Source organism: Sus scrofa, chromosome 15, assembly GCF_054392235.1.
Source record: "Sus scrofa isolate SSC_HxYL_T2T_F1_AM1 chromosome 15, Sscrofa_HxYL_maternal_Yorkshire_Landrace_v2.0, whole genome shotgun sequence".
Taxonomy (NCBI): domain Eukaryota; kingdom Metazoa; phylum Chordata; class Mammalia; order Artiodactyla; family Suidae; genus Sus; species Sus scrofa.
The window spans coordinates 59,519,242-59,546,454 of record NC_139397.1 but is presented as its reverse complement, the minus strand read 5'-3'; the positions used below and the strand labels follow the sequence as shown (position 1 = coordinate 59,546,454).

The 27,213-nt window shown below is 43.2% G+C and overlaps 1 protein-coding gene across 3 annotated transcripts in view; it reads left to right on the top strand.

Moving 5' to 3' along the window:
- ENPP6 (ectonucleotide pyrophosphatase/phosphodiesterase 6) overlaps window positions 1-27,213 on the top strand; it is a 96,910-nt gene that overhangs the window by 51,532 nt on the left and 18,165 nt on the right. For all 3 annotated transcript variants that reach the window (XR_014828686.1, XR_014828685.1, NM_001444828.1), the window contains 4 exon segments: window positions 9,693-9,804; window positions 14,182-14,323; window positions 16,317-16,496; window positions 19,420-19,557. Coding sequence is in view for 1 of the 3 variants with exons in the window: in NM_001444828.1 (NP_001431757.1) it covers window positions 9,693-9,804; window positions 14,182-14,323; window positions 16,317-16,496; window positions 19,420-19,557 (572 nt within the window). In the remaining 2 variants the exon portion in view is untranslated.

The window sequence follows — 27,213 nt, the reverse complement described above, 5'->3', positions numbered from 1 at the left end:
TGAACTTTACATAAAGTTCCCTTAGAGTAGCAGAACTGCTGCCTGATTTCCTGGTCCAGGGCTCATCAAACTGTAAGGATTTCCTAGAGCAAGATTAATTTTAAGGAAATCTATTTTAAGATCATCAACTTTCATATATATTGCAAAAATTGCTCTAAAAACATGTCCTTTTCTTACTTTACATAAGAAAGGAGTACCCCTCAGTGATCAAGAACCTTATTAAAGTGCATTGGCCCAGTATATAAAAGCCTCCAGCACCAAACAAAGGGACAGTTCAAGATATTGGTGTAGGTGTATATTTTAAACATGCATCTAGTGACAAAATAACAAAAAAAATCAAGTTGTTTCCAATGCTCTCTTTTATATTACTTAAGAAAAATTTGAGTTGTCAGCTGAAACATTTAAAAATTTATGATGATAGGTCACTATGTGAATGTTGGCATTCAAAGAAGCAGTTCAAAGAATTAAATGACAAACTATTTCTATTTCCATCTACTAATTTATGTAAACAACTTTCCTTAGCACTTAGATTAGAATAGAATAGAACTTGTTTCATTCTAGAGATCAATCATATGCATCCATGGATATACAAATTTATTTTTAAAAGCATCCTATTCCTTTCATTATGAGATGCCATTCCAATAGAATGTAGCTTTTTATTTTAAAAAATAATTGGAGTTCTCTTATGGCTCAGTGGATTAAGGATCTAGTAATGTCACTGCTGTGGCTCAGGTTGCTGCTATGGTGCAGGTTTGATCCCTGGCCCAGGAACTTCTGCATGCCTTGGGTGCAGCCAAAAAAAAAAAAAAAAAGAAAATCATTTATTGAAATTTGGAATTCCACTTGGTATAATGACAAGCTAAGCTGTTTTGAAACAATTCTTCTCTCCAGCAACAACTGAAAATGCTGCTAGGCTTTGTGTATGTGTGCGTGTGTGTGATGGATCGGAGACAGACCAAGTCCTAGAGAACAAGGTATATCTGGCAATTGGTACCATGTCTTCTGTCCGTGCAAACACTGATCTTGAAAGCAGCAGCTGAGAGACTAAGAAACTGAACTGAGGTTCTGACAGAATCCCAGGATGGGGGAAATGACAAAAATTGGAATTCATGGGGCACTAAGGAGAAGAGATCTAATAAACATCCCAGACTTTCAGTTGGGACAATAAAGGATGGCATCCTTGGAGTAAGAATGAGCTAGAAATAGAGAAGAGATGAAGCCCCCTAGAGGACTGAAGGCATCGTAAAGCTCAAGATGAGCTTCGAATCATCTTAATCTCTGACTAAATTCACTCTAGGTTAAGGATGGTCTGCCTATAACCTTGGTGACCATCTAAGGCAAAAGCATGTGCTCTCTAGGAGAAAATACCAACATATGGGATGTCAAATGATATCTGCATTTTTCCCCATACACTACATGTGGCATTTGGTTTTAAAAAATAACCAGAATATGGGAAAACAAGGCCCGACTAGAAACTCAGGAGAAATAAACTCATGAGTCTTCACTGAAAAACAAGAGAAAAACAGTAGACAATAGACTCAACCCTACTGATCCAGATCCCAGACATGACTTAAAGAGAGCTATGATAAAAGAACTAAATGACAAAATGGAGATTATACTAGCAAATTAGAATCTTTTTTAAAAAGTGAATTGTAGAACTGAAGCTCTGTGACTTAAAAAGGCAAAAAGATGAAAAAGCAGAAAAGGATGTTTGAAATGGGACATAGTGAAAAGGCAGCAGGATGACTGGTGAGAGAGAATGAGACACAACTAATATTTGAGAGACAGTACTTGAGAACTTTCCAAAACAGACGAGAGATATCATTGTAGACTCAAGAACTACTATAAACCCAGAACATCATGAATTTCAGAACTTCTGATGTTACAATGAGAAAATCTTAAAAGCAGCAACAGAAATTTATTCAAAGGGGTAGTGTTAAGACTGACAGCTGACTTTTCAATAGAAATTTTGGAATCCAGGACAATTGAGTGGTATCCCCAAAGTGACAAAAGAAAAATAATGATCAATTCTATATCAGTGAGAGTAGTCATCAAAAATGAGGTAAAATAATAACTTTTTCCAGAGACAGGAGTTCCCATCATGGCTCAGTGGTTAACGAATCTGACTAGGAAACATGAGGTTGTGGGTTTGATCCCTGGCCTTGCTCAATAGATTAAAGATCTGGCATTGCTATGAGCTGTGGTGTAGGTTGCAGACAAGGCTCAGATCTGGTGTTGCTGTGGCTGTGGTGTAGGCCAGTGGCAACAGCTCCGATTGGACCCCTAGCCTGGGAACCTCCATATGCCGCAGGATCGGCCCTAGAAAAGGCAACAAGGCAAAAACAAACAAACAAAAAAACCCTTAACTTTTTCCAGAGACAGAAAACTGAGAGAGTTTATTGCCAGTAGGTTAGAGTAGAGAAAATGCTAAATATTTTAAGGCAGAAGGAAAATGATCAGAAATGGAAGTATAGAGATGCTGGAAAGAATGAAGAACTACAGAAATGGTGAATATATAGGGAAAACTAAATTAATAACAATAGTAATAGTAATAATAATTTTAGATTAAAAATCCATAAAGCATTAAAATACATGACAGCAAAAGCACAAAAGGTGGGAGAAATGCAAAACTCAGAGTTAAAGGAGTTCTCATTGTAGTAGTGAACCCAACTAGTTTCCATGAGGATGTGGATTTGATCCCCGGCCTTGCTCAGTGGATTAAGGATCTAGTGTTGCTATGAACTGTGGTGTAGGTCACTGACATGACTTGGATCTGGCATTGTTGTGGCTGTGGTATAGGCCAGCAGCTGCAGTTCCAATTGTACCTTTAGCCTGGGCACTTCCATATGCCGTGGGTGCAGCCCTAAAAAGAAAAAAAAAAATCAGATTAAAGTGTTCAAATGTCTCTGCATTCTCTGGGAAGGGGTAGGAGTACAAATTTATATTTCAGTAGACAAATATTTTAATTTTTAGAAATCATCTCTAGGGTACTATACCAGAAAGAGATTAATTAAAATATACAAATAGTGGAGTTCCTGCTGTGGCATAATGGGATCAGCGGCATTTTGGGAGTGCTGGGATGCGGGTTTGATCTCCAGCCCGGCATAGCGGGTTAAGGATCTGGTGTTGTTGCAGTTGTGGCTTAGGTTGCAGCTATCGCTTGGATCTGATCCCTGGCCCAGAAACAACATATGCCTTGGGGTGGCCAAAAAAAAAAAAAAAAAAAAAAAAACACCCAAATAGCAGGGTAATGGAGTAGAGGAAATGGAACAATAACAATCATATGAACATAATCCAAAAGAAATTAAGAAAGGAGAGAAAAACTATCAAATGTATGATGACCATAAGACATACATATAGGTGGCTGATTTAAATCTAAAAATTTTCTTAAATGCATTGCATGTAAAAGTTTTTTTCTAATATTTCATTTAATACTCCAATTAATCTGAATGATTCTAGTCATATAAAGTTCAAAAGCAAGTGAAACTAATCTACAGTGTTAGAATAGTGTTTCCACTTGGGAGAACAGTGACTAAAAGGGGGCATGAGAAGGTGCCTGTGGGAGAAGGTCACGTTCTGGGTGCTGGCTACACAGCTGCATTTACTTTGTCAGAATTTGTTGGAACAGTTCACTTACCATTTATTCACTTTGTTTTTGTCTATGTTAAACTTTAATAGAAATTTACATTAAAAACAGAGTGGAGAAGTTCCCATCGTGGCGCAGTGGTTAACGAATCCGACTAGGAACCATGAGGTTGCCGGTTCAGTCCCTGCCCTTGCTCAGTGGGTTAACGATCTGGCGTTGCCGTGAGCTGTGGCATAGGTCACAGACGAGGCTCGGATCCAGTGTTGCTGTGGCTCTGGCGTAGGCCGGTGGCTGCAGCTCCGATTCAACCCCTAGCCTGGGAACCTCCATATGCCGCGGGAGCGGTCCAAGAAATAGCAAAACAAAGACAAAACAAACAAACAAACAAACAAAAACCAGAGTGGATAAAAACAAAAACTAGTGTATGCTGCTTATAAAAGACATACATTAAATGTTAACTATGCAGGAAAGTTGAAGGTAATAGCATTTTTTTAAATTATTTTTTTGGCTGCGCCCACAGCATGTGGAAGTTTGTAAGCCAGGGACTGAACCTGAGCCACAGCAGTGATAATTCTTAACCCCCAGAGCCACCAGGGAACTCTGAAAGTAACAGCATTTTTAAGAGACAGCACACAAACACTCATCAAAGAGAATTGTTGCAGCTGTAATATCAGTTGGTGCAGACTCTAAGATTAGATTGTTTTTAAAATAAAGGACAGTTTACCAGTGATATGAAGTTCAATCTATCAAGAAGTTGTAATAATTCTAAATTTTAATGTTCCTCATTACACAATCTCAACATAAATAAAGCAAATATTGATAAAACTAAAAGGAAAATGGTAATAGGTTTTAAAACATCTTTCTTAGTGACTGGTAAGATAAGAAAGTAAACGTTAAAATGATACAGAAAATGTATGTATGTGATATAGTTCACATATTTACCTAATTGATATCACTAGAACACTGTACCCAACTACTGCTAAATACACATTATTCTCAAGTGCACATGGAACATTTGTCAAAAATGACTGTATGTTATTTCTTAACAAGTTAGCATTTCTTAACAAAATTAGAACTATGACATCATACAGAATGTGTTCTCTGTATTTAAGGTATAATCCATAACAAAAAGAAAGAATTTTTTTTTTCTATCCTGAATGTTTACAAAATAACCAGAGACTTCTAAATAACTCATGGTTCAAAGAAGAAGTAACTAAGGAAATTTAGAAAATATCTTGAACTGATGGATAGTGAAAATACTACATATAATGCAGTAGGATACTGGGATGCAACTAGATTCATTCTTAAATGGAAATTAATAGTTATACGTCCAAGGGGTGACAAGGGTGGAGTAACTGGAAGTCTCATATTGTTCTGGGAGGGGCAAATTAACATCATAGTTTTGAAAAACTCTTTGGCATCATCTGATAAAGTTGAACTTATGTATACTTCAAATCTACCAATGCTACTCTTACGTATGTTACAACAGAAATGCATACCAAAGTGCATCAAAGAACATGTACAAGAATGTTTATGCCAGCATTATTCATTTAAAAATTTAAAAACTAGATATTCATACAATAGAACTTTTGTGTCCTAATGTGTATATTAGAAGGAAGTTGGAAGTTAACTCTAAAAAATGTGGTTTTGGTTTGTTATTATAAAAATAACAGGTATTTATTTTAGGAAAATTAGTTCAATTCAATAAGCAACAATAAGAATGTGAAAGTAAACTATAACCCCTTTGCAACAGTTGGTAACTGTTTGCTGCAAGTTTTAGAAAACCGAACCAATAGCATACAGTGGCTAAACACAGAGGAATTTGTTTGTATCACGTAAGGAGTATGTTTTTTGTGTGGTTCAGCTGCTTAACAATGCCATTAAAAAAACCCTAAACCCTTTCTATCCTTCTGCTCTGTAATAGCCTATTAACTTTTTATCTTCATGCTTGTTGACTCATGGTTTCAAAATGGCTGCTGCCAGTCCAGGGATCATATCCTCACAACCTGAGTTCCAAAGTGCAAAAGAAAAAAAGAGGCATGTCAGCAACCTATGTATATTTTTCATATGAAGCAAAACTTCCCACTCTAAGCTTCTCAGCAGATCTCAATGCCAGTGGTAGGTCACATGACCATTCCTAGTCACAAGGGACTCTAGGCAGGTGAGAAATCCTTCCTCTTTCTATAGTAAGGAATGGGAAGGGAGAAGGAAGTTCAGAATGGCTTCACTTAAGCCCAAAAAAAGTCTGCCAAACCATCCACTCCAATTTTACCCTTTTTTATATTTTGTTATATTCACTTCCAGTCTTCCTTAGACATAAATATGCTAGAAATACTTACAGAAATAAGATCATCCTTTACAAACTATTCACTAGCCTTTTTCCCTTAAAATAGTATGCCCGTAAATAGAAATGACGTAATATTTTAACCATACCTCTATTACCAAATGCTTGAATAGCTTCTTAGTTTTATTTTCTAAATAATATAATAAAGATACTTATATGTACATCGATATTTTCTTAGAACATGTCCTCTGAAGTGGTTTGCGAGGCAAAGCAGGTATACAAAAAAATTATATAAGTATTGCCTAATGTTGTCACAATGGAAGCAAGTAACGGAAAAATCCACTCCTAGGTGTGTAGCTCATAATGGTGTTTTTTAAACACTGGACTTGATTCATAATGCACAGAGACATCAATTTATGGCTTGCTAATCAGAACTTTTTAAAAACCCATGGAAACAGAATAGCATAGAACAAGAATGTACTGGCATGTATTGCTCATAGCTGGGTGAAACCGCTGTTTCTTCTGTGAGTGGGTGTGTTCTGTACCATGTCATGAAGAAAATGAGTATTTTGCCACGGGTTACAGACAAGTTTTTTAAAATGTTCCGTAGACGAACACTCCTGCATGCCTCCTGATTTCCAGCACTCATGTTTTATTCCTAGTTCTTGTTAATTGCCTCGATAGGAAGTTCTATAACAGTAACAAGTTACAGTGATGATGGCAACACTCCTGATTTGCTTCTGACCTAAATGAAAATGTGTGCAGTAAAGTTTTGAAATGTAGAATTTTCACTGTTGTTAATTACTGGCCTGTCAGTGAAGTTTTCATTTCCTCTTTACATCAAGTTTCATAAAGGTTTTCTTTTTTATTTATAAGGAGTTAGATTTATTTTTAGTTAACTGTTATGATTAATTCCTAATTTTACTACCTGTGGTCAGATAATAGGCATTGTGGCCTATAAAATATCCACTTTTTACGTTATTAAAAGTTATTGAGATTTTCTTTGTGGATAAGAATATGATCAGTTTTCCAACAGCTGTGTTTTTATAACAATTCCATTCTTATAAGAATTCTATAATAATAAGATTCCATAGTAACATTCTATAATAATAAGATTAAAATTGTAGTGTATATTGAATGCAGCTTATTGACGTGAACATTCAAAGCCTCTGTATCTTTATATAGGTATTTCTTATTCTTTATATCTTGAGCTGTCATTAAAATCTTCCACCAAGATTGCAGTTTCACACTTTATATTTCCAAGTCTTCTTTGTATGTGTTTTATGTACATTTATGCTATCTAAACACTCATTCTCATTCCAAACTATTAATGTGGATTTGTAGCTGTTTCAGGCTTTGAGACTATAATCAACTCTAATACTATTGATAGACCTGATTTTACTTTGTGGTGAGGGGGTTATTTTGTCTATTCTTTTATATATAACCTTTCTATACAGTTTTATTTCAACTGTAAGTTTTAAAGATAGTCTATAATTACTTCATGTTGACATTCTTTAAGAGTGAAGTATAATCCCATTCATTTATTTTGAAACTAATATATTTGATTTTCTCTTTTATTATGCTTTTAGTATTAGTGCTTCCTGGATATTTCCTCTTTTTTTTTTTTTTTTTCTTTTTTACTTTCATGTACTTTGATATTTGGTTAATTTTTACGCCTTTTTTTTCCCCTTTAGTGATTTGAAAGTTATGTATCCTACTTTCTTCTGTATATTCCAGTTTTTTAAATCAATGTCTAGAATGAATACTGTATATTGCCTATTGCTTTGCTCCAACAACAATGAAAATACTTTTTCTTTTCCTTCTTTTTTTTTTTTTTTTTGGCCGTGCCCACAGCATGTGGAAGTTCCTGGGCCAGGGATTGAATGTGTCTAACAGCAGTGGCCTAAGCCGCTACCGTGACAATGCCAGCTTAACCTGATGCTCCACAAGAGAACTCCTCCTTTCATTTTTGTTGATGTAATTTGGAGGTAATCCAGGTTATTACATTAAACATTTAAAAAATTCACCTAATTTTCACGTAACTACATTAATATTTATTACTAATACTTACTTAATGATTTCAATGTTTACTGCTGTTTATTTTAAAAATCTATCTTGTTCATTCTTAGGTTCTTTCATTTTGACTTATTTCTCAATAAGCTTGAGTAAATCTTAATAGTGTGGAAATATTTCTGTTTTTTGGGGGTTTTTTTGTCTTTTCTCTTTTTAGGGCTGTACTCGCAGCGGCATGTGGAGGTTTGCAGGCTAGGGGTCTAATTGGAGCTGTAGCCTTCAGCCTACGCCACAGCCACAGCAACATCAGATCTGAGCTGCGTCTGCGACCCACATCACAGCTCATGGTAACACTGGATCCTTAACCCACTGAGCGAGGCCAGGGATTGAACCCACGTCCTCATGGATGCCAGTCGGATTCGTTTCTGCTACGCCGTGACAGGAACTCCAAAATATTTTAAGTTCCATAGTTTCTGTCCTCACATGTCCGAACTTATCAGGTACTATTTTAAAAGAAGACCTGAAGTTTGGGAGTCAGATAAAACTAGATTCAAATGTGAGCTCTTTCTTGCACTTGCCCGATGACAACAGGGAAAACTCCGCACCTTTCTGACTCGGTACCTTCTGTATGAAATGGAGGCACTGCCAGCCATTTTCTAGGCTTCATAAGGATTATACCAGATATAAGTGGGAATCATTGCTTCTGGGCTATGAGATAGCTCACCATCTGGTCTCCAGACACCCCTTACCTGGGAGCTTTGTTGTGCCTGCATACCCTGTTGTTTCTCACTTTGGACTTTTGCTTCTGCTGCTTTCTTTGCCTGGGACATCCCTTTCTTCCCACCTCTGCCCACCCCCCACCCCACCCCCCAGCACTTTGGCCAGACACAGTCTGTAAGAATGAGCCCAACTTGGGGCTTCCTGGAGCAAACAGTATCTGAACTGAATGTCTCTCATCTGAGTCCCCTCACCGCCCACTTTAAACATCAACTATTACACTGTTTCCATGTTAAGTCTCCTCCCACTAGGCTGGACCCTGGGATATGACAGGATGGAGACCCTGACTGATACCTTTTTCTTTCCATTACGTCTGAGCATAGTGACTAGTTCATAGTAGGTGCCCAATAAATATACTCAACTCACTTAAAATTAAGACTGGCTCAGTCCTCTCCTGCCCTATTTCCTGATCATAAGGTTCAGTGTGTCTTCTTCAGGGCAACTATTTCAACTTGTTCAGGGATCTGGAGCAGAAAAACTGAGGCCACAGCAGCTCCTCCCATCCGAATGCCTTTCATTCTTTTACTTCATTTTGGGAAAGGCAAGGGCCTGGCTCAGAATCCTTGGTTGAACTCGGTGATTTTTAAGCTTGCCAATTAGTGCAATACTTCTGAGTTCAGTTAGACAAGTGAAGTCTTTTCTGCTTTTCCCAGCCTAAGCAGATACTGCCTAAGACTTGATTCTGCAGTAGGCAAAGACATGCTAGAAGACGAGGTAGTTATAAAACAAAGTTTTAATTGAGGCATTCTGTGTACTAAATAATTTTTGTTGCTGTTGTTTCAAATTGGGAAAGACAGCCATTAACCAATTTTCACTGGTCCCTGTCATGAGACACCAGTGTTGTGTAGGAATGACATTTAAGAACCTCTGCTCCAGTTAAACAAAATTAAATACCCTGCCTATCAACAATATGTTCTTTTAATTCATGAAAAGGAATAAAAAATTTGAGTAATGGTACTTCCCAAAATAGGCTCATAACCCTACCTCGATTATTGAGGAAAGTAACCACATACCATCTTTTTTCCTTCTTAGGCTGTGAGGTTGAGATTCTTGGTGTCAGACCCACTTACTGCCTAGAATATAAAAATGTCCCAACGGATATCAATTTTGCCAATGCTGTCAGCGATGCTCTTGACTTCTTCAAGTAAGTGTCCCAAATTCTTAGCCATACCATTGTTCTTCCTTGTTTCCAGGACCAATAATGGATGCTAAAGTGAATTAAGAAGCTTTAGTGTAGGTGAAATAATGTCTCAGAGAGGTGGTGAGCCTTTCACACAGTGATTTCTACCTGCTAGAAGAGAATAATTGTGGGTGAGTAATTCTAGGTGGGGCATTTTTTTGGAAGTGTTGAATTGAGAGCAAGAAAGTCCCCAGGGGTTCAGACTTTCTTCTTGATGTTGATGGGCAATAGAGAAGCAATGTGAATGTCAGCATTGCTGTAATCATGATGTCGTGAATCTCTGGCTCTTGGAAGATGTTAATGTGTCTGGCAAAAAAATGGAAGATCTGTGGTGGAATAAGTTTGGAAAAATTGCCTTACACTGTCATCTTCTTGAAAGCATACAAAGCATATTAGTGTTTTAGAACATAGGACATTTTTATTTTTATTCCTTCCTTGTGGAGTTATCACAGCCAGTTTGAAAAATGCAGAAACCAGTAGTGCTCTGCTGAACAGCATGCAAGAGTGTGTCAGGGAAATGGTCTTACTTCTAAGTGTTGAATTTTTTTTAACAGTCATTACCGCGAACCATTCCTTTAAACGGCTTTCATTTCTCCCTCCCGAATCCTTCTCTCTTTCCAACCCACTTCAGTAAGGAAAATGGATGTGACATTCTGAACTTTGTACATTGGAAAGAAATCTGGACAGAATCCTAAGGTGATGGGAGATCTGGGGGTTCCCGTCACCCCAGGGTTGAGGGCTCTTTGCAGCTCTCAGGGAACTGGGCTGATGGCCACATGTCCTTCTGGCATGGTTCCTGGGCTTAAAGCTATAAATGGCCAACAACAGGCATTTCCACCCATCGCTCCTCACCCGACCACTCCGTTACAAATGAGCTGACCTGTGATGGAGACCAGATCCATGTGGAAAACAGCTGGCCACCAAGAATTTGTCAGCTAAACGCCAAACAGGCCAGCATTCTCAGCCCTTGAAGACTCAGGTCCCTCATGAATCAGCGAACTCCAACATAGAGGCCTTTCACAAAAGGCATGTGTATCAGTCCCCAAATAGCCAGCACCCTGATTCCAGTGTTGCTGGCATCTGGGGTCGACAGCTTCCTGACACAAAGCCATTAGGTAAATCTGCGAGATTTATTAGCTCTCTGATCACATGGAGATTTATGACTACGGCAAATAGCCTTAAAGAAACCAACCCAGTGGCTGCTGTATTAAGGTGAAGTGGCTGAAATGTGACCAGAAAACATTTCAATGAACTTGAGTGCACCAGTAAACCCTGGAAAATGTTGCCCACATTCAAGCCCCCACCCACCCCCCACCCCGCCGGCAGTGTGCACACCTAAACATAGGCTATACTGTGTGAACCAGCATCTAGGGTGCTACAGGTGCAAGTACTAGAGGCAGCAAGATGCAGAGGCATAGCTGAGGGCTTGATTGTATGGACAGTTCCATTATGTTCAAACATGATGGAGGAAGTGCCATCAGCCCATCACTATATTGCCCACGGGCCTCAAAAAACCTTAGTATGAAAATGCCACTCCCAAGTAAGGACTTTTCCCCACCACCCACACACGTGGGATTCCTTAAGTGACTTTTCATTCTCCACTGCTGTTGAGGCAGGGGGCGTTGGGATTAGTCATTCGCACATGAGCGCGTATGAATGATGGGAGTATCATTTGCAAGAAGCAGCTAAATAATAACTTACTCCAGTCCCCATGGTGGAGGAGGGAATGGTATTTGGTGAAGAAGGGCAAGTACCTTTTGTTCTAAAAGGAGAGAAGAACACTTGACTAGCAATGTCCCTTAACTTGAAACCAACGTACCCTCCAAACGGTGATGCACGGAACATCAGAGGGTGGTTAAGACGTGCGCCCTCTTGGCGAGTCTGACCACAGTGCAGGAAGATGCCCGCTGAGCTCCTCTGGAGTCGATCCCCAGTGTGGTGAATGGAGTCCATGTGGTCCTTCAGAAGCCCGGGCTGGTGAAGTACAGTGCTCTGACCCTGGAGGTGGAAGGTTCACGTTTCCAGTCATAGCTGTGTCTCAGAGGTCTGGAGGCCTTGGAGTAACTCCTAGAGTCCTTTTTTGCCCATTGCCTCATCTGCAAAATCTGTAACTGTTTTTCTAGAGGGGCGCTTTCCCCACAGTTCCAGAATGTGGAGGCCCTTGCGGACACAGAGTGCATGTCTGAAAATGCGAGTGACTCAGTCTCACGGCCACTTTTGCCATGTCTCACGTCCAGCTTTCTTGGGGTGGGTGGGAGTCTTAGAGCAGAATAAGAACCGTTTCCAGACTGCTGGTTGGGTTAGGTGGAACGTTTCCATGTTGGTGTGGGCTGTGGAGCTCTTTCAGCGTTTTCAGGGGTTGTGCTCAGGGTGGTGGAGGCAGCCCCACCCTGTCTCAGTCCCCGCTCGTGTCTTGCAAGTTGTGTGAGCAACTGTACTGAACTCTCTGTTTATTGTATTCCTCCCCGATAGGGTTGCTGTGAGGATGAAATGTGATAATGTATGAAGAACCCTCAACGTAGTGCCTGATGCAGAATAATCATTTATTGAGCACTTACTATTACTTTTAGTGATTTATTTTTAAATTAAAATATAGTTGATTTACAAGGTTATGCCAATTCTCTGGACAGCAAAGTGACCCAGTCACGTATACACACACACACACACACACACACACACCCTTATATTATTTTCCATCGTGGTCTATCCCAAGAGATTGGATATAGTTCCCTGTGCTGTACAGTAGGACCTCATTGCTTATCCATTCTAGATGTCATAGTTTGCATCTACCAACCCAGACTCCCAGTCCATCCCACTCTCTTCCCCTCCCCCTTGGCATCCACAGGTCTACTCTCCATGTCTGCAGCACTTACTATTGTTAGACATCCAGCTGACAGTTACAGAGCTCCTACTGAGTGCCAGGTCCTGGGCTGAGCTGAGACACCAAGGAGAATGAGTCTCCACCTTGGGGTGAAAGAACCCCGCAGTTTAGAGGGGGCGAAGGACGCATAAGTGGGCAGTTACGGCACAGTATGAAAAATCCCAAGCAAGAGATGAACCCGGAATGCGATGGGAGCCCCCAGGAGGGCCGCCCAGCTGCGCCCAGACATCAGGGGATGCTTCCTGAAAGAGGCAACCTCTCCCTGAGACCTGAAGGGTGAACGAGGCTGTTTAACTCCAGTCGTGCAAGGCAGGATCTTGAACTACTTACTGCAAGCTGTTTTTCCTCTTCTGTGGATTGAGAGGCACCGCAGGCTAAGGATACACCTTCTTTCATTCCTCACGTTCCAAGTGTCGGGGAGAGACTGTGCCACCTCATTTGTGTGTGTGTGTTTGTTAAAATAAAGGTTTTCAAGAGAAATAAGGGAATCTGCCAAGAATATTCATTATTAACCCTTGTAAAGTCTACACAAAGGAACTACTTCCATTTCTTTTCCATCGCTTCATCTTTTGTCAGTTACTGTCACCGCTGCCATCATCACCACAACCATCTTCACCACATCACCATCATTGTTCTGTTCAGGTGCTTTGGGAAAGGCTGTGGACAAAGCCAGAGCCGGCAGGCAGTCATGGGAAAGCCCTGCCTTGTGTGGAGGTGGGAGGGCACGTTGCATGGCCCCTCCCCTTCCTCACCCCATAAGCCTCCCACTCGTTTATGTCTTAGCCCCACATGGAGGGTAAAATAGCTTGATTTTTTTACCCCCAATACTCTGGCCCAGAGGGGACGTTTTGCCAGAACCAGGTCTTTCTGGGACACATGAAGTGTGGTTGGTGCTAGAATTCACTCCGAGTCCACACTGGAGCTGACCTTTTCTGGGTCCCCAGAGAGCAAGCATCCTGGGGTGCCTGCTGATGGCCAATCATGAACACAAACCTGTTTGCCCAGTAAAGCTTGTTCCTATTCCTGTCAGTTGGTTAAACTCCAGTCTATTATTTTATTTAGAAGCTTTCTTGAAGTCCAACAATAATGAAATAACCATTATTTGAATGGTTGCTTCTATTTTCTCTGATCTTCAGATGAAACCAGATGGTGGGGGGAGCTATCAGAACTGTCCCTGCCTGTTGCCACATGGTGATCTTGGGACATGATGAGCAAAGAGGGGAGATGACCCATGAACATGCTGTCTGACTTTTGTCACCAATGTGGGAAGGGCTGGCACCACATCTTTGCTGGATTCACGTCTCTCCCCTGGGGAGCACCCTTACTGGCTTTCAGGTGTCAACTGCACTGGGCTCTCAGGGCAGGGTTTTGGGGTGCCCTTTTCTTCACTGGGATGGTGGGGTGAGAGGGAGGAAGCTGGCGGAGCCTCACACAACGGCACCTCTCACCCTACCCTCTAGGAGCGGCCAGGCCGACCTGGCAGCCATATACCACGAGCGCATTGATGTGGAAGGCCACCACTTTGGGCCCTCGTCACCACAGAGGAGAGACGCCCTGAAGGCTGTGGACACTGTCTTGAAGTACATGACCGAGTGGATCCAGGTGACCAAGAACGGGGACCATGAGGCCGACCTTCCCTCTGTCACCCTTCTTCCGTCTCCTTGACTGTCCCACCATCAACATCTCCCTTCTTACTGCCAAGAGCTGACTGGGCCAGCACAAGGGTTTGTGGGGTCTCTTTTCCTCATATGCCTCCCCAGGAACTAAGAGACCCTTGTCTTACAGCCAGGCCAGTGGCACCGAAATGACCAAGGGTTGTGTCACTGCCTGGTGTAGCTGGCGAGATGGCCCCATTGTTTACCAAACCTGTTAAGTCTGGTAACCAGGTTGGTGTGGACATGGAAACCAGGCCTTAATTCTCTCCCTAATCCTGCCACACCCTTACTGAAGGACTTTAAGCAAAGTATTATTTTTTATTTTTAAAAAACTTTTATTTGGGGTTCCCATCATGGCACAGCAGAAATGAATCTGAATAGGAACCATGAGGCTGCTGGTTTGATCCCTGGCCTCGATCAGTGGGTTAAGGATCTGGCGTTGCTGTGGCTGTGGTGTAGGCCGGCAGCTGTAGCTCCAATTGGACCCCTAGCCTGGAAACTTCCATATACCACGGGTGTGGCCCTGAAAAGCAAAAAAAAAAAAAAAAAAATTGTTGTCGGGAGGGATAAATTAGGAAGTTGGGATTAACATATATACACTACTACATATATAATAGATAACTAAAAAAGACCTACTATATAGCTCAGGGAGTTCTACTCAATATTCTGTAATAACCAATATGGGAAAAGAATTGGAAAAAGAATGGATGTGTATATATGTATAACTGAATCACTTTGATGTATACCTGAAACTAACCCAATACTGTAAGTCAAGTATACTACAATACATTAAAAAGAAAAATTTGGAGTTCCTGTCCTGGCTCAGTGGAAATGAATCTGACTGGGAACCATGAGGTTGAAGGTTCAGTCCCTGGCCTCGTTCAGTGGGTTAAGGATCCGCTGTTGCCATGAGCTGTGGTGTAGGCCAGCAGCTATAACTCTGATTAGACCCCTAGCCTGAGAACCTCCGTATGCCACGGGTGTAGCCCTAAAAGACATAAATAAATAAATTAAATAAATAGAAAAAATTTTTAAAAATTAAATTTTTTTAATCAAAATGTTGATTTACAATGTTGTGTTAGTTTCAGGTCTTTAACAAAGTGATTCATATATATGTATGCTATTACAAAGTATTGAATATAGATCCCTGTGTTATATAGTACATCCTTGTTGGTTATCTATCTATCTATCTATCTATCTATCTATCTATCTATCTATCTATATATATAGTGTAGTGTGTATCTATATCTGTTTATAGAGTATCTGTTAATCCCAAATTCCTAATTTATCCCTCCCCCACCTCTTTTCCCCTTTGGTAATCATGTTTGTTTTCTATGTCTGTGAGTCTATTTCTGTTTTGTAAATAAGTTCATTTGTATCACTATTCGATTCCACATATAAGTGATATCATGTGATATTTGTCTTTTTTGTCTGACTTAAAGTATTTTTTTGTTTTGTTTTTGGCCATGCCCACAGCATACAGAATTTCCTGGGCCAGGGATCAAACTGAAGCCACATCAGTGACAACACCAAACTCTTAACCACTAGGCCACCAGGAAACTCCTTAAAGTATTATGTTTTAAAACTTACCTGGGCTTCATTTTCACACATGTGAAATGGGTGGCAATAGTTATTATATTCCCACCCAAGTTTGTTGAAAGATCCAAAGAGGATGGAAACAGAAAGGCTACCTTAAAAGGCTGAATATAATGTCCAGCTGTAATCGAGTGGGGATTGGGTTTTTGCGCTCCACTCCCCATGGTACATCTGCTGCGATTTTGAACCGGGTCTCATCAGGGTAACAGTAGACAATTAAATTCACAGCCGAGGAGGAATCCCTTCTCCTATAACTTGTAGCTTGAAGCACCCGTTTGCCAGACTGCCCGGGTCGGAGCACCTCGCTGCACTGTGCTGACCACCCCCGCCCCGCCCTCCCTCAGGAGCGAGAGCTGCAGGACGACCTCAATGTCATCATCTTCTCCGACCACGGCATGACAGACATCTTCTGGATGGACAAAGTGATTGAGCTGAATAAGTACATCAGCCTGAATGACCTGCAGCAGGTGAAGGACCGAGGGCCTGTTGTCAGCTTGTGGCCAGCCCCCGGGAAGCATTCCGAGGCAAGATGCGGGAAGCAGGGTGGGCAGTGGGCTGGGTAGGGGATACGGGCAAGACACACCTTCACTGGCCATCACCGCACTGGGTCTTTGTCCTGTAGCTTTAATGAGGAAACAGTGTAGCCTCCAGGGGGAGCTGGGACTCTGGAAGCAGGTGACCACCTTGTCCTTCCCTCGCTAAGTGACCTCTGTCGACTTGTTCACCCTCCCATGTCTCTGTCTTCTTTCCTCTGAGATGGGTACTGGATGTTCGTGGTCATTAAATGAGACAAAGGGTGTGCAGTGCTCAGCGCATTAAGGGCTTAGCCCTTAGTAGGGCTGTTTTGTTCTTGGCCAAAGTGCAGTGCATCTCAGACCTGGCTGGGGAATGTCAGATGCAAGTATAGAAGGCTCTTTTCTGGAAGTCAGCCATTGGGCTGATCTGTCTCTAGGGAATTGGAGATAAAAAGGTGCCAAAAGGACCAGGGCTGAGGCCATATGCAAGGGCCGGCGGCATATCTCAGGGGCTACAGGGCTTGGGTTCAGATCCCAGCTCTCATCAACTCCCTGACCAGCATCCCTGACGCAGCCTCCTGCTGCTTCCCTGTCCACGGGTGCCGGTGCCATTGTGGCTGCCCTCCTGGGCAGCTCTGAATCACATGGAAGAATGCTGGACCACTGCAAGGATGATGTATTTGTCACTGATGATGTTTATCACCATTGGAGGGGGACGTCCTTTAGAGGGTGTGGCTGAGTGCCCACAAAGTGCAGGTGACATAGGACAAAACTCCCCTCTCCACAGCTCCCCTCCCCCCAGCCCCTGCCACTGGGAACCTGACACCATGAGATGACCAGGCCTCTCCTACCCTTCTCTGCAAATAGTCATTCTATCTGGCAGTGGCGGTCAAGCCACACTGAGATGATGAAGGAGCAAAGGGCCAGGTCACCTCCCAGGACAGGCTCTGGGACTTCTGTCCACTCCCAGAGAAAACTGCTCTCTTCCTCTGGGGAGGCCCACGCTACTGCCAATGGAGGTGCCACCTTCAGGGAGACGGGACTGGGCCTTGGCTGGGCATGGGGCTTCCATCCAACCTCATGGCAGAGATGCGGTTGGCAATGGACCGTTGTTGGTGTTAATGGAGCACTGGGGTAGGCTGGGGTCCTCCTGTTGTAGCTCAGAGAGAGAATCTCCTCCCTGTCCTGCCCACCACCTTGTAAGAATCTATGATCTGTCTGTTTGTGACTGAGGAAGCCAGGTGCCCAACCTGCCACCCCTCCCCAGCCTCGTCCCATCCCCAGGCAATGCCCCTTTTTATCTCAGGCTCCATGGTCAGGAAGTGGAGGTGCTGAATTACTTTGCACAACGTTCCCATGAGCTCAAATGTGAAACTGGGAAGGATCTTTTACACCATTGGCAAGTCTCACAGTAAACGACATCTCACAAAGAAGTTCCGTTTTCCTGGCAAGAAACATGGTCTGCATCTCCAGTTTGGCACCTAGGGACTAGCTGTCTCCGGAATGCTGGAGCATCAACAGCTTATGAGCTGGGAAGAGCTGCTTTCTCCCAATGTGCAGTGTATGTCAGGCAGTTGCAAGCTGCCTAAAGCAGTTGGTAGATTATTCGGAAGTGGGGGCTGTGTTTGGGTGACAGTTTGTCATGTGATGGACACAACAGTTTGTGAGACCTGTTATGTGCCATCAGACTTTTCACTTATTCAAAAATCTTTCTGGAAAGGCATCCCACTTTCCTTAAGAACTAGGCGTTTTCTTAAGTAGGAAATCATCACTCCGGGGGCCATTAGAGACTCTCTACTAAATAACCTCAAGACCAATTATTTTCCAGAGTTGACAAATTCAATTTTATATTCAGGTCTACCCAGTATATGCCTAATTTGGCTGAGGGCCCACAAATCAACATCATCCAGTTGATTTTAATTTTAGCCATAAAGATGTAAGCTGTTGCTAAATATTAGAACTATGTACAGAATTTACATCTTCATCATAAAATTAGCAGTGTAATTAATGGCAAACAATTTACTAGTACTTTTCAAATCAGATGTAGGTGGGACATGCTCTATCTAGATCAAGTCAAAGAATAAATTCTATTCTTTGATCTTGGTATTTAACACCAGGCAGACCAATTTCTCATTCACCTTTTAATTTTACTGTAGTATTTTTGACATAAATAAGTTTTTGTAACTTGTTCTTTAATTACCGAGTAGATACTGAAAAATATTGTAAAATATGTGTAAGGTATAAAGGATAATGTTACAATAGGCACCTTACAGTCATTTAAGGAATACAACATTACCATTGATAATGGTTTCTCCTAGGTGCCCTTCCCAGACCCCATCACCTGGCCCCTGGGAGGAAACCACTGTCCTAAGTTATGAGTTATTCCCATAATTCTCTTTATAGTTTTACCATTTACATTTGTTAGTTTATAGTTATTTGAACATCATGTAGTAGGAATACTCTTGTCTATATTCTTCTGAAATGTGCTTTTTTCCCCTGAAACTGAGATCCCCCTGATTCTTCCAGGTGTTCTGTGAGGCTGCAATTCTTCCATCTTCATTGCTGTATAGTATTGCCCTGCAGAAACACTCATGCTTCATTTATCCCTTCTGTTGGGTATTTGGGCTATTCCAGTTTGTGGTCTATCTCCTTCTGTGTATCTCCGGGTGCACATGTATGAGGGATTCTCACTATCCTTGGGGGCTAACTGATTAGGTCATAGGGTATGTGGGTCTTCAGCCCTACTAGATGAGGCCACCCTCTTTTCTGAGACATGTGAAAGTTTCTCTGTCTTATGTAGTCAGATCTATCAGGTATTTGGGTAATTTTTCTCTTTGGTTTTATAAAGCCCTCTCTCTCCTCCAGGTCCAATAAATGTTCGTAGATATTTAAGAGAGAATATAAAACTGGTCATTCTTGGTTATCTTTGCAGATATATAACAAATTGAGAAGAGTTGAACACATGACTGTCTATGAGAAAGAAGCCATACCGAGCAGGTTCTATTACAAGAAAGGAAAATTTGTCTCTCCTTTGACCTTAGTGGCTGACGAAGGATGGTTCATAACTGAGGTGAATATAAAACATATGACAAGATATTCATTATACAGATTCTATCGAACAGCCGAAGGTAAATAATTATTCACCTTTTCCACTTGAAAGATTTTGTTTTCACTTAAGAGTCATCCATTACATTATTTCCTTCTTTGGAGAACCAAAAGACTTGGTCAGGTGACTCTGGAGACACAACTGGAGATTCCGACCCCGAGTCACGGTTTAGACTTCATGGCTCCAGACTCGCTGTATTTTAACAAATGGCCCTTAACTCAATTACCCAGGCTTACAATGTAACCTATTCAGTTTAAAGTGGAACAATTGCTATGAACCAAAGCAATTGCTTTAGGGCACCGAAAAGCCAGGAGAGACTCAGCTTTGCTTTTACCTTAAAGAGAAGTGATTGGCAAACAAAACTCCGTGGATCCAAGTCCCTGGGTTGCCAACTTGATTTCGCAGAGCCTATCTTGCATTCTGGGCCCAAATCCTAATTGCCTCGTGCGCGAATGACATCAGCAGTCTCCTCCTTGCCCGCCTGGACCCCAGGCTCACCAGGCTCTTGCATCAGCTTCTGATACCGGGGCAACGTGGGCAGGTCCTCTCCACAGGGGAGTCAGTGGTCGCATCCTGCTTAGAATCAGTTCCTGGACAGGGCCTGGGTTACTGTAGGAATGAATTTGAACGGGGTTGCAAACTGATCAGACGACGGGGTAGAAAGGAGTGGCAGACAGTGGCACATGAGAGGCGTTGGTCAAGGCCAGCAAAGTACAGTCAAATTCGAGGTTGCACATCTGTAGATTCTTCCAACCGAGGGTCAGAAATATTTGAGGGAGAAACATTCCAGAAAGTTCCAAAAAGCAAAACTTGAATTTGCTAGATGTCAGCAACAATTTACATCACATTTACATTGCATTTACAGCTATTTCCATAGCATTACATTGTTTTAGGTATTGTAAGTAATCTAGAGATGATTTAAAATATACAGGAGGATGTGTGGTGTTAATGCAAATACTACACTTTTTTTTTCTGAGGGACCTGAGCATCCATGGAGTTTGGTATCCAAGGGGGTCCTGGAAGCAATCCCCTGTGGATACCAAGGGAGGCCTAGGCTGGTGTTTAATCTGCCAGAGTGAGGGCAGGTGTGATCAGCAGAAATATTGATCAGGCAAATGAATGGACATCTAGGGACCCTGGTGTGGAAAACAGGGATTCCTTGATGTGACCATGGGTCCTTCAGGAGGACTGAGTCCTTCCTCTGGTCTTGTGGACAAGGGAAGTACCTGGTTGCTGAGGAAACAAAGCAGACCTGGTCAGACATGCCCCCTACATGGTCCTGAGGCCAAGCTGGGCCCTTCTAAGTAGCAGACTTCGGCTTCCTATGCTGTGTGATTTTGGAAGTTTCCAAGAGGGTCCCTCTGCCCATAAACGCTCTCCTCTGAGTGCACACGTGCTTCTGGTCACTTTCTCACAGTGAAGGTCACCTGCAGTGAGATTATTCTAGGCTCACCGCATTTTCATCTATGGTGGCTTTCTCAGGACCTTCCACCGATTGCACATATAGTCGAGTAGGTCACCTGGCTGGGTGCCTATCTAACTTTATGCCATAAAGCCAACTTCCCAAGCCATACAAAAAGGCTTAGATTTTGCAAAATTTTCAATTTAGAACACTGTGGTGAAATTGCTTTAAGTTTTCAAAACCAAATAGATGCTGAGGGTTAATCCACCGTTAGCTGTCACTCATTTCTCAGTAGGACTCTGTGTCTCTGTTGTTTTACTTTCTTATACTTAGCTGAAATCAACCACTCTGAGAGGCATGGCAGGGAGGGAAATTGTAAGAATGCAGAGGTAATTTGAGGTAACTTATGGAAAAACTGGCTTACATAGGGAGAGTGGCAAAGCCAGAGTGTGTCATGAAGATTGGGAACAGCTTATTAGGAACCATCTCAGTTCTTCCAGGAGGGTGGGACAGGCATGGGTGAAGCTGCTTCAGCCATAAGTGCTGTCAGAGGAGGCTCCACCTGGTAAGTAGCACCTCCCGTGAGAAGATGCATGTTTTTCCCAAAGAGTGACTAAAACACAGTGATAGGGAGTTCCTGTTGTGGCTCAGCAGGTTAAGAACATGATGTTGTCACTGTGAGGATGCAGGTTGGATCCCTGGCCTTGCTCAGTGGGTTAAGGATCCAGCATTTGCCTCAAGCTGCAGCATAGGCCAAAGATGCAGCTTGGATCTGACATTGCTGGGGCTGTGGTGTAGTCTGCAGCTGCAGCTCTGGTTTAGCCTCTACCCTGGGAACTTCCATATGCCACAAGTGTGGCCATAAAAAGAAAAAAAAATGAATAAAAAAACCCCACAGTGATGGGGAACCTTGGGGTATCAGTCAAGATGCTCTTGGTTATAAGTCACAGAGCACTTGAATAAATGCCTTCAATAATAAAGATTCAGGGAGTTCCTGTCGTGGTGCAGTGGTTAACGAATCCGACTAGGAACCATGAGGTTGCGGGTTCGGTCCCTGCCCTTGCTCAGTGGGTTAATGATCCGGCGTTGCCGTGAGCTGTGGTGTAGGTTGCAGACGCGGCTCGGATCCCACGTTGCTGTAGCTCTGGCATAGGCCGGGACTACAGCTCTGATTAGACCCTTAGCCTGGGAACCTCCATATGCCGTGGGAGCGGCCCAAGAAATAGCAAAAAGACAATAAATAAATAAATAAAGATTCATTATCTCACTTAACTAGAAGCCTAGAGGTAAGCAGTTCCAGGGTGGTTCATCCAGCATTTCAGTGATATTAAGCCCTGAGTCAGTTCTTTCGCAATTCTTTTGACTTCCCCTTCAGAGCACAAGATTGCTGCTGTAGCTCCAAGTATCACATCCTCCAGGTCATCTCAAAGCAGGAAAGCAGGGACATAGCTTGTCCTTGTGTATCTCACACTTTTTTTTGTGTGTGTGTCTTTTTTTTGTCTTTTTTTTTTTGTTGTTGTTGTTGTTGCTATTTCTTGGGCCGCTCCCACGGCATATGGAGGTTCCCAGGCTAGGGGTTGAATCAGAGCAGTAGCCACCGGCCTACACCAGAGCCACAGCAACGCGGGATCCGAGCCGCGTCTGCAACCTACACCACAGCTCACGGCAACGCCGGATCATTAACCCACTGAGCAAGGGCAGGGACCGAACCCGCAACCTCATGGTTCCTAGTCGGATTCGTTAACCACTGCGCCACGACGGGAATTCCCCTCACACTTTTATTAGAGAGCAAAATATATATCCCAGAATCAGTGGCAGATATGGGTTTTTTGGGACACTGATGATTATAAAATTGGGGGGAAGGAGGTCTCTCTTTAAAAAAAGAATACTAAATTATGAATATAAGATTAGATACAAGGACTTGGAAGAAACCCATGTGAATGAGATGAACTGATGCTTAAACTTCTCTAACTGCACTGGAAATCCACCCCAGCCCAGAACCTACCAGCAAAGTTGCCTTTAGGTCTCATCACTCAGCTTACCAGTGTGGTAGGACACCCCTGCCTTGACTCTGCTTTGGTCCTAAGATAGGGTGCTGTGCTGAACTGTGGGCCATGGGACCCACAGTTCAGCACAAAAAGTGATAAGACAAAAGTGATACAGTGGCTGGGGATCAGGCAGACAGGTGCCTGGAACTTGCATCAGCAGAGAAAAGGAGGGGAAATGAGAGAGAGGACCAACGGCAGCATCTCCAGCCTTCTGACTGGTGATGGCCACTTAGAAAGCCCAGTGACCAATTCGATGGCACCTCCTCAGCCTTTTACTCCTATCTTTGAAATTATGGAGTCTAACTTTTAAGATTCATAGATAAAAATTATAATTTCTGACCCTACTTAGATTTAATGTGGGTTTTCTCTCTTTATCTTCTGAAAACTCCTAAAGGCGAGCCCCCATTCTTTCCCTTCTGCCTTTACATCTCTCTGTTGTTTATTACACTTATTTGACTGCAGAGAATTGAAAACGCCGTTCTCTGTTGCGCTTCCTGCTCTGTGCCAGGGCTGTTAATCTCCCACCTTCTTATTGGCACGATCTCTCCCCACATGGTAAGAGAACGCTGTGTTTGCTTTGTAACCTGCATACCAGTGCCCGGCGTGGGTGATGATGTTCCCGATCAGGATTGCACTTTGCCTCTGCAGCAGAATGAAATTCTCAGCCCTGAAAGCAGTTTCCCTGGGTCCAGCCTTGGATAACAGAGGAGTCTTTTTTTCTGGCTTAGACACAATTAGGAAAACAGCTGAGTCAAGACAAATTGATGCTGGCTGGGGCCAAGAGAATAGAATCCCATCTCCCCGGATGTTTTCCCAGAGCCAGGGGCCCTCCTGCCTCTTCAGGAGTATTTCTCTCTGTGGTTTAGCAACCATTTTCTGATCTCTATCGAAGGGAAATAGGAAGGAGCTGGTGAGAAATACACGTGCTAATATATTCCCCAAATGCAACAATACAAACCGAGTAAATGCCCGAGAGCTTACCAAGGGCAGTGCCTCAGCCATGTGTGCTCAGGCAGTGATGACGGCAGACTGTTCAGGCTGCTCTCGGCTTCTTCCCCACCTCCCCCTCCCTCATTGCTCCCTGACCCTCCTTCCCAGCGCTGCCCAGACATCCCAGCCCAGGACCAGAATGGAATCCAAAAATGGTGAGTCAAAGAGATGGGTCCAGGCAAGTGTTGAACAAACTCCATTAACTGGTTTGCTGATTTGGGGGTAACAGTGAATGCTACTGAACAGTGAATGCTAATTTTTTTAATGCCAGGGAGGAATGAGACAAAGATCCAGTCTAGAAATTCAGCTTTTAGCTCATAAATATCCCTCTGGCTTCCCCAGTTAAAGCAAGCTCATGGTAGATGTTTTCATGGTGAGCTGGTAATGGTGTGAGGCATTACATGTAACTAGGCACCAAATAAAAGAGCACAGTCTGTCAACATAAAATAACCAGTTCTCACAGAGTTCCTGTGTGGAGCTATTTCTGGGTCCTTCCTGCTAGAAATGATAAACTAATTTAGGGGCACATCAAGGGGAGTCCCGGCACTGCAGTCCATCCAAGTACAGAGGAGCGGTCCCAGAGCTACTGGAACGTGCTGAATGGATGACACTCCATGAGGATTTTAGTTGAATTCCCAAGAAAGTGCTCATTATAGAGTGACCAACTTGTTCTGGTTTGCCTAGGCCTATCCAGGTTTTAAAAATGAAAGCTTTGCATCTCCAGATGCCCCTCAGTCAAGGTAAACCAGGACAGTCATTCGCCCTGATTGGCACAACCTTGGGTTAAGAACTGAGAGCGGAAAGCTCCCGGTTCCTCTCACCCCCTCCCTCCTTCCGACAGTCTCCCTCTGCTTTTTTCTCTCACTCTTCCCAGCAGAGGTCCCCTGGCCTCAAAGGGTGTCCTCTGTGTCAGCCCTTCCCCACTCACAGTCACCCCCCACCCCGGCCATCTGTCCTCTTGGTTAGGCTCCCTCATAGTGGCTCCCCACCGCATCTCTCTCCAACACACACACCCCTCTAGTCCCTTCAGTGACTCCTCCCCAGGATGTCACTAGGTGGCGCTCTGTGGCAGTACCCGGGCTCCTCCGCCTGGAGCTTGAGGATCTCCAGCCTGGGGCTCCTGCCCTCAGCTCCAGCGAGGTCTGGAAGCTTCACCATCAGGGCTACATGTGTCTGGTATGCATCACACAGCTGTACAGGCCTACACGGGTGTGATAATGTAGTAGCACAGAACCAAGTAAAGTAAAAGAAGCCACCAGGGAGGAAAAGGAAATCATCAACGCACCTTCTTCTTCTTCTTTTTTTTTTTTTTTTTTTTTTTTTTTGCTTTTTAGGGCTGCATCCTTGCATATGGAAGTTCCCAGGCTAAGGGTTAAATTGGAGCTAAAGCTACAGGCCTACACCATACCCACAGCAACACCAGATCCGAGCCACATCTGCGACCTACACCACAGCTCACAGCAATGCTGGATCACCAACCCCCTGAACAAGGCCATGGATCAAACTCGAATCTTCATGGATACGAGTCGGATTCGTTTCCACTTTGCCACCGCAGGAACTCCCAATGCACCTTCTTGAGGTTAATTATGTAATGTAATTAGATTACATCATGTAATCGATTTAATCACTTAGCTTCTCTCAGAACCAGTCACTTTATTACTTTTTAAAATTAGTAAGAATAGTTGTTTCATTGGAGCAACTTGTCATGTTAATAAAAACTAGTGGATTGACCTATGGCCCCACAGATCCCCAGTTAAATTTATGCTGAGATTTTTAACTGCTCTGTGTTTGTGTTGGTAGAATTTAGGCTGAAATTTTAAAATCAGGCCATCAGTCTTTGCCTGCCTTCCACCTGTCCCTTTGTCATGGGACACATGTCCCATGGGGTTCATTCGTGGTGAAGTCACTAGTGACAACCTGTCCTGCCTACTGTTCAGACTGTAGGGGGTGGGGAGCAGTGAGTGCAATTAGCAAATGAAGCTAAGTTGGGATGTGTTGTGATCATCTCCACAAAGAACAAAACCCAGTGCAAGTCAGAAGTGCAGTAAGTTAATAAAAACGTTCCCATGGAACAATGCAAACTCCAGCTGGAAAAGGAGAGAAAAGGGATGACGGAAATTGAGGAAATGGAGAGTCAATGAAACAGTGAGATTTGGAGAGCAGTCATGCCAGGGAGCGATTTATAGGGTGAGAGTGGATGGGTGTGCAACGAGATATGACAGCTAAATAAGCAAAGAAGGGCTTGACCCTCGCAGCCGCCTGGGCCCCACTGCACAGGACCCGAGCACCTCACCCCGCAGCCGGTGGCACCTGGGGACCATTTATTGAGCACCTATTGTGTGTACAGCTTAGCCCCCGATCAGGTTATCCTGCAGAGTCTGAGAGGCAGGTGTTTTTACATCCAGCAGGGAAGCCGAAGCTCCAAGTTAAGCAGCTTGCCCAGGACCTCAGAGCTGGAAAGTGGCAAACCTAACCCCCAGGCCAATTCTCTTCCAAAAATTGTCTTCATATTCTGTGGCTGGTCACCAGTCAGTCAGTGAAGAAGCGAGGGACAAGGACACTTTGCTGTTCAGTGCCAGCAGGAGCCCTGCAGCAACCTCAGGCTGTGGGGTTCTGGAAGGTGCGAAAGACCAGGCTGGGTTCCAATCCCAGCTCTGCCTCTCAACAGCTGTGTGGTTTTAAGAGTCTCACTTAACCTCTCTGTGCCAAAGTGGGAAACATAATACCATCCACACTGGGAGGTGGTGACAATTAAGTGCATTCAGAGGTGGCTCTTTGTGAACTGTACTGGGCACAAAATACATGTACTGTTATGAGTCTTGTGAGCCAACCCATCAATCCCTGGTACTTTAGCTGTTCTGCTTCCAGTCATTCATCACGACCAGTCAGTTCTACCCTCTGCATTTGGAATACTTGTAATATTAATCCTGCTTAGCAAGAAGATGATGGAATATCAGGAATGAATGCTTAGTCTGCCTCGAAGGGCTGGGGTTGTATCCAGCTGGCTGTAGCCTCCTTAGGATTTGAAAAATCTTCCTTTTTTTTTGGCTGTGCCTGTGGCATGTGGAAATTCCTGGGCCAGGGATTGAACCCATGTCACAGCAGTAACAATGCCCGATCCTTAACCTGCTGAGCCACCAGGGACTCCCATAAAACATTGTTTAAGCTTTTTGTCTCACA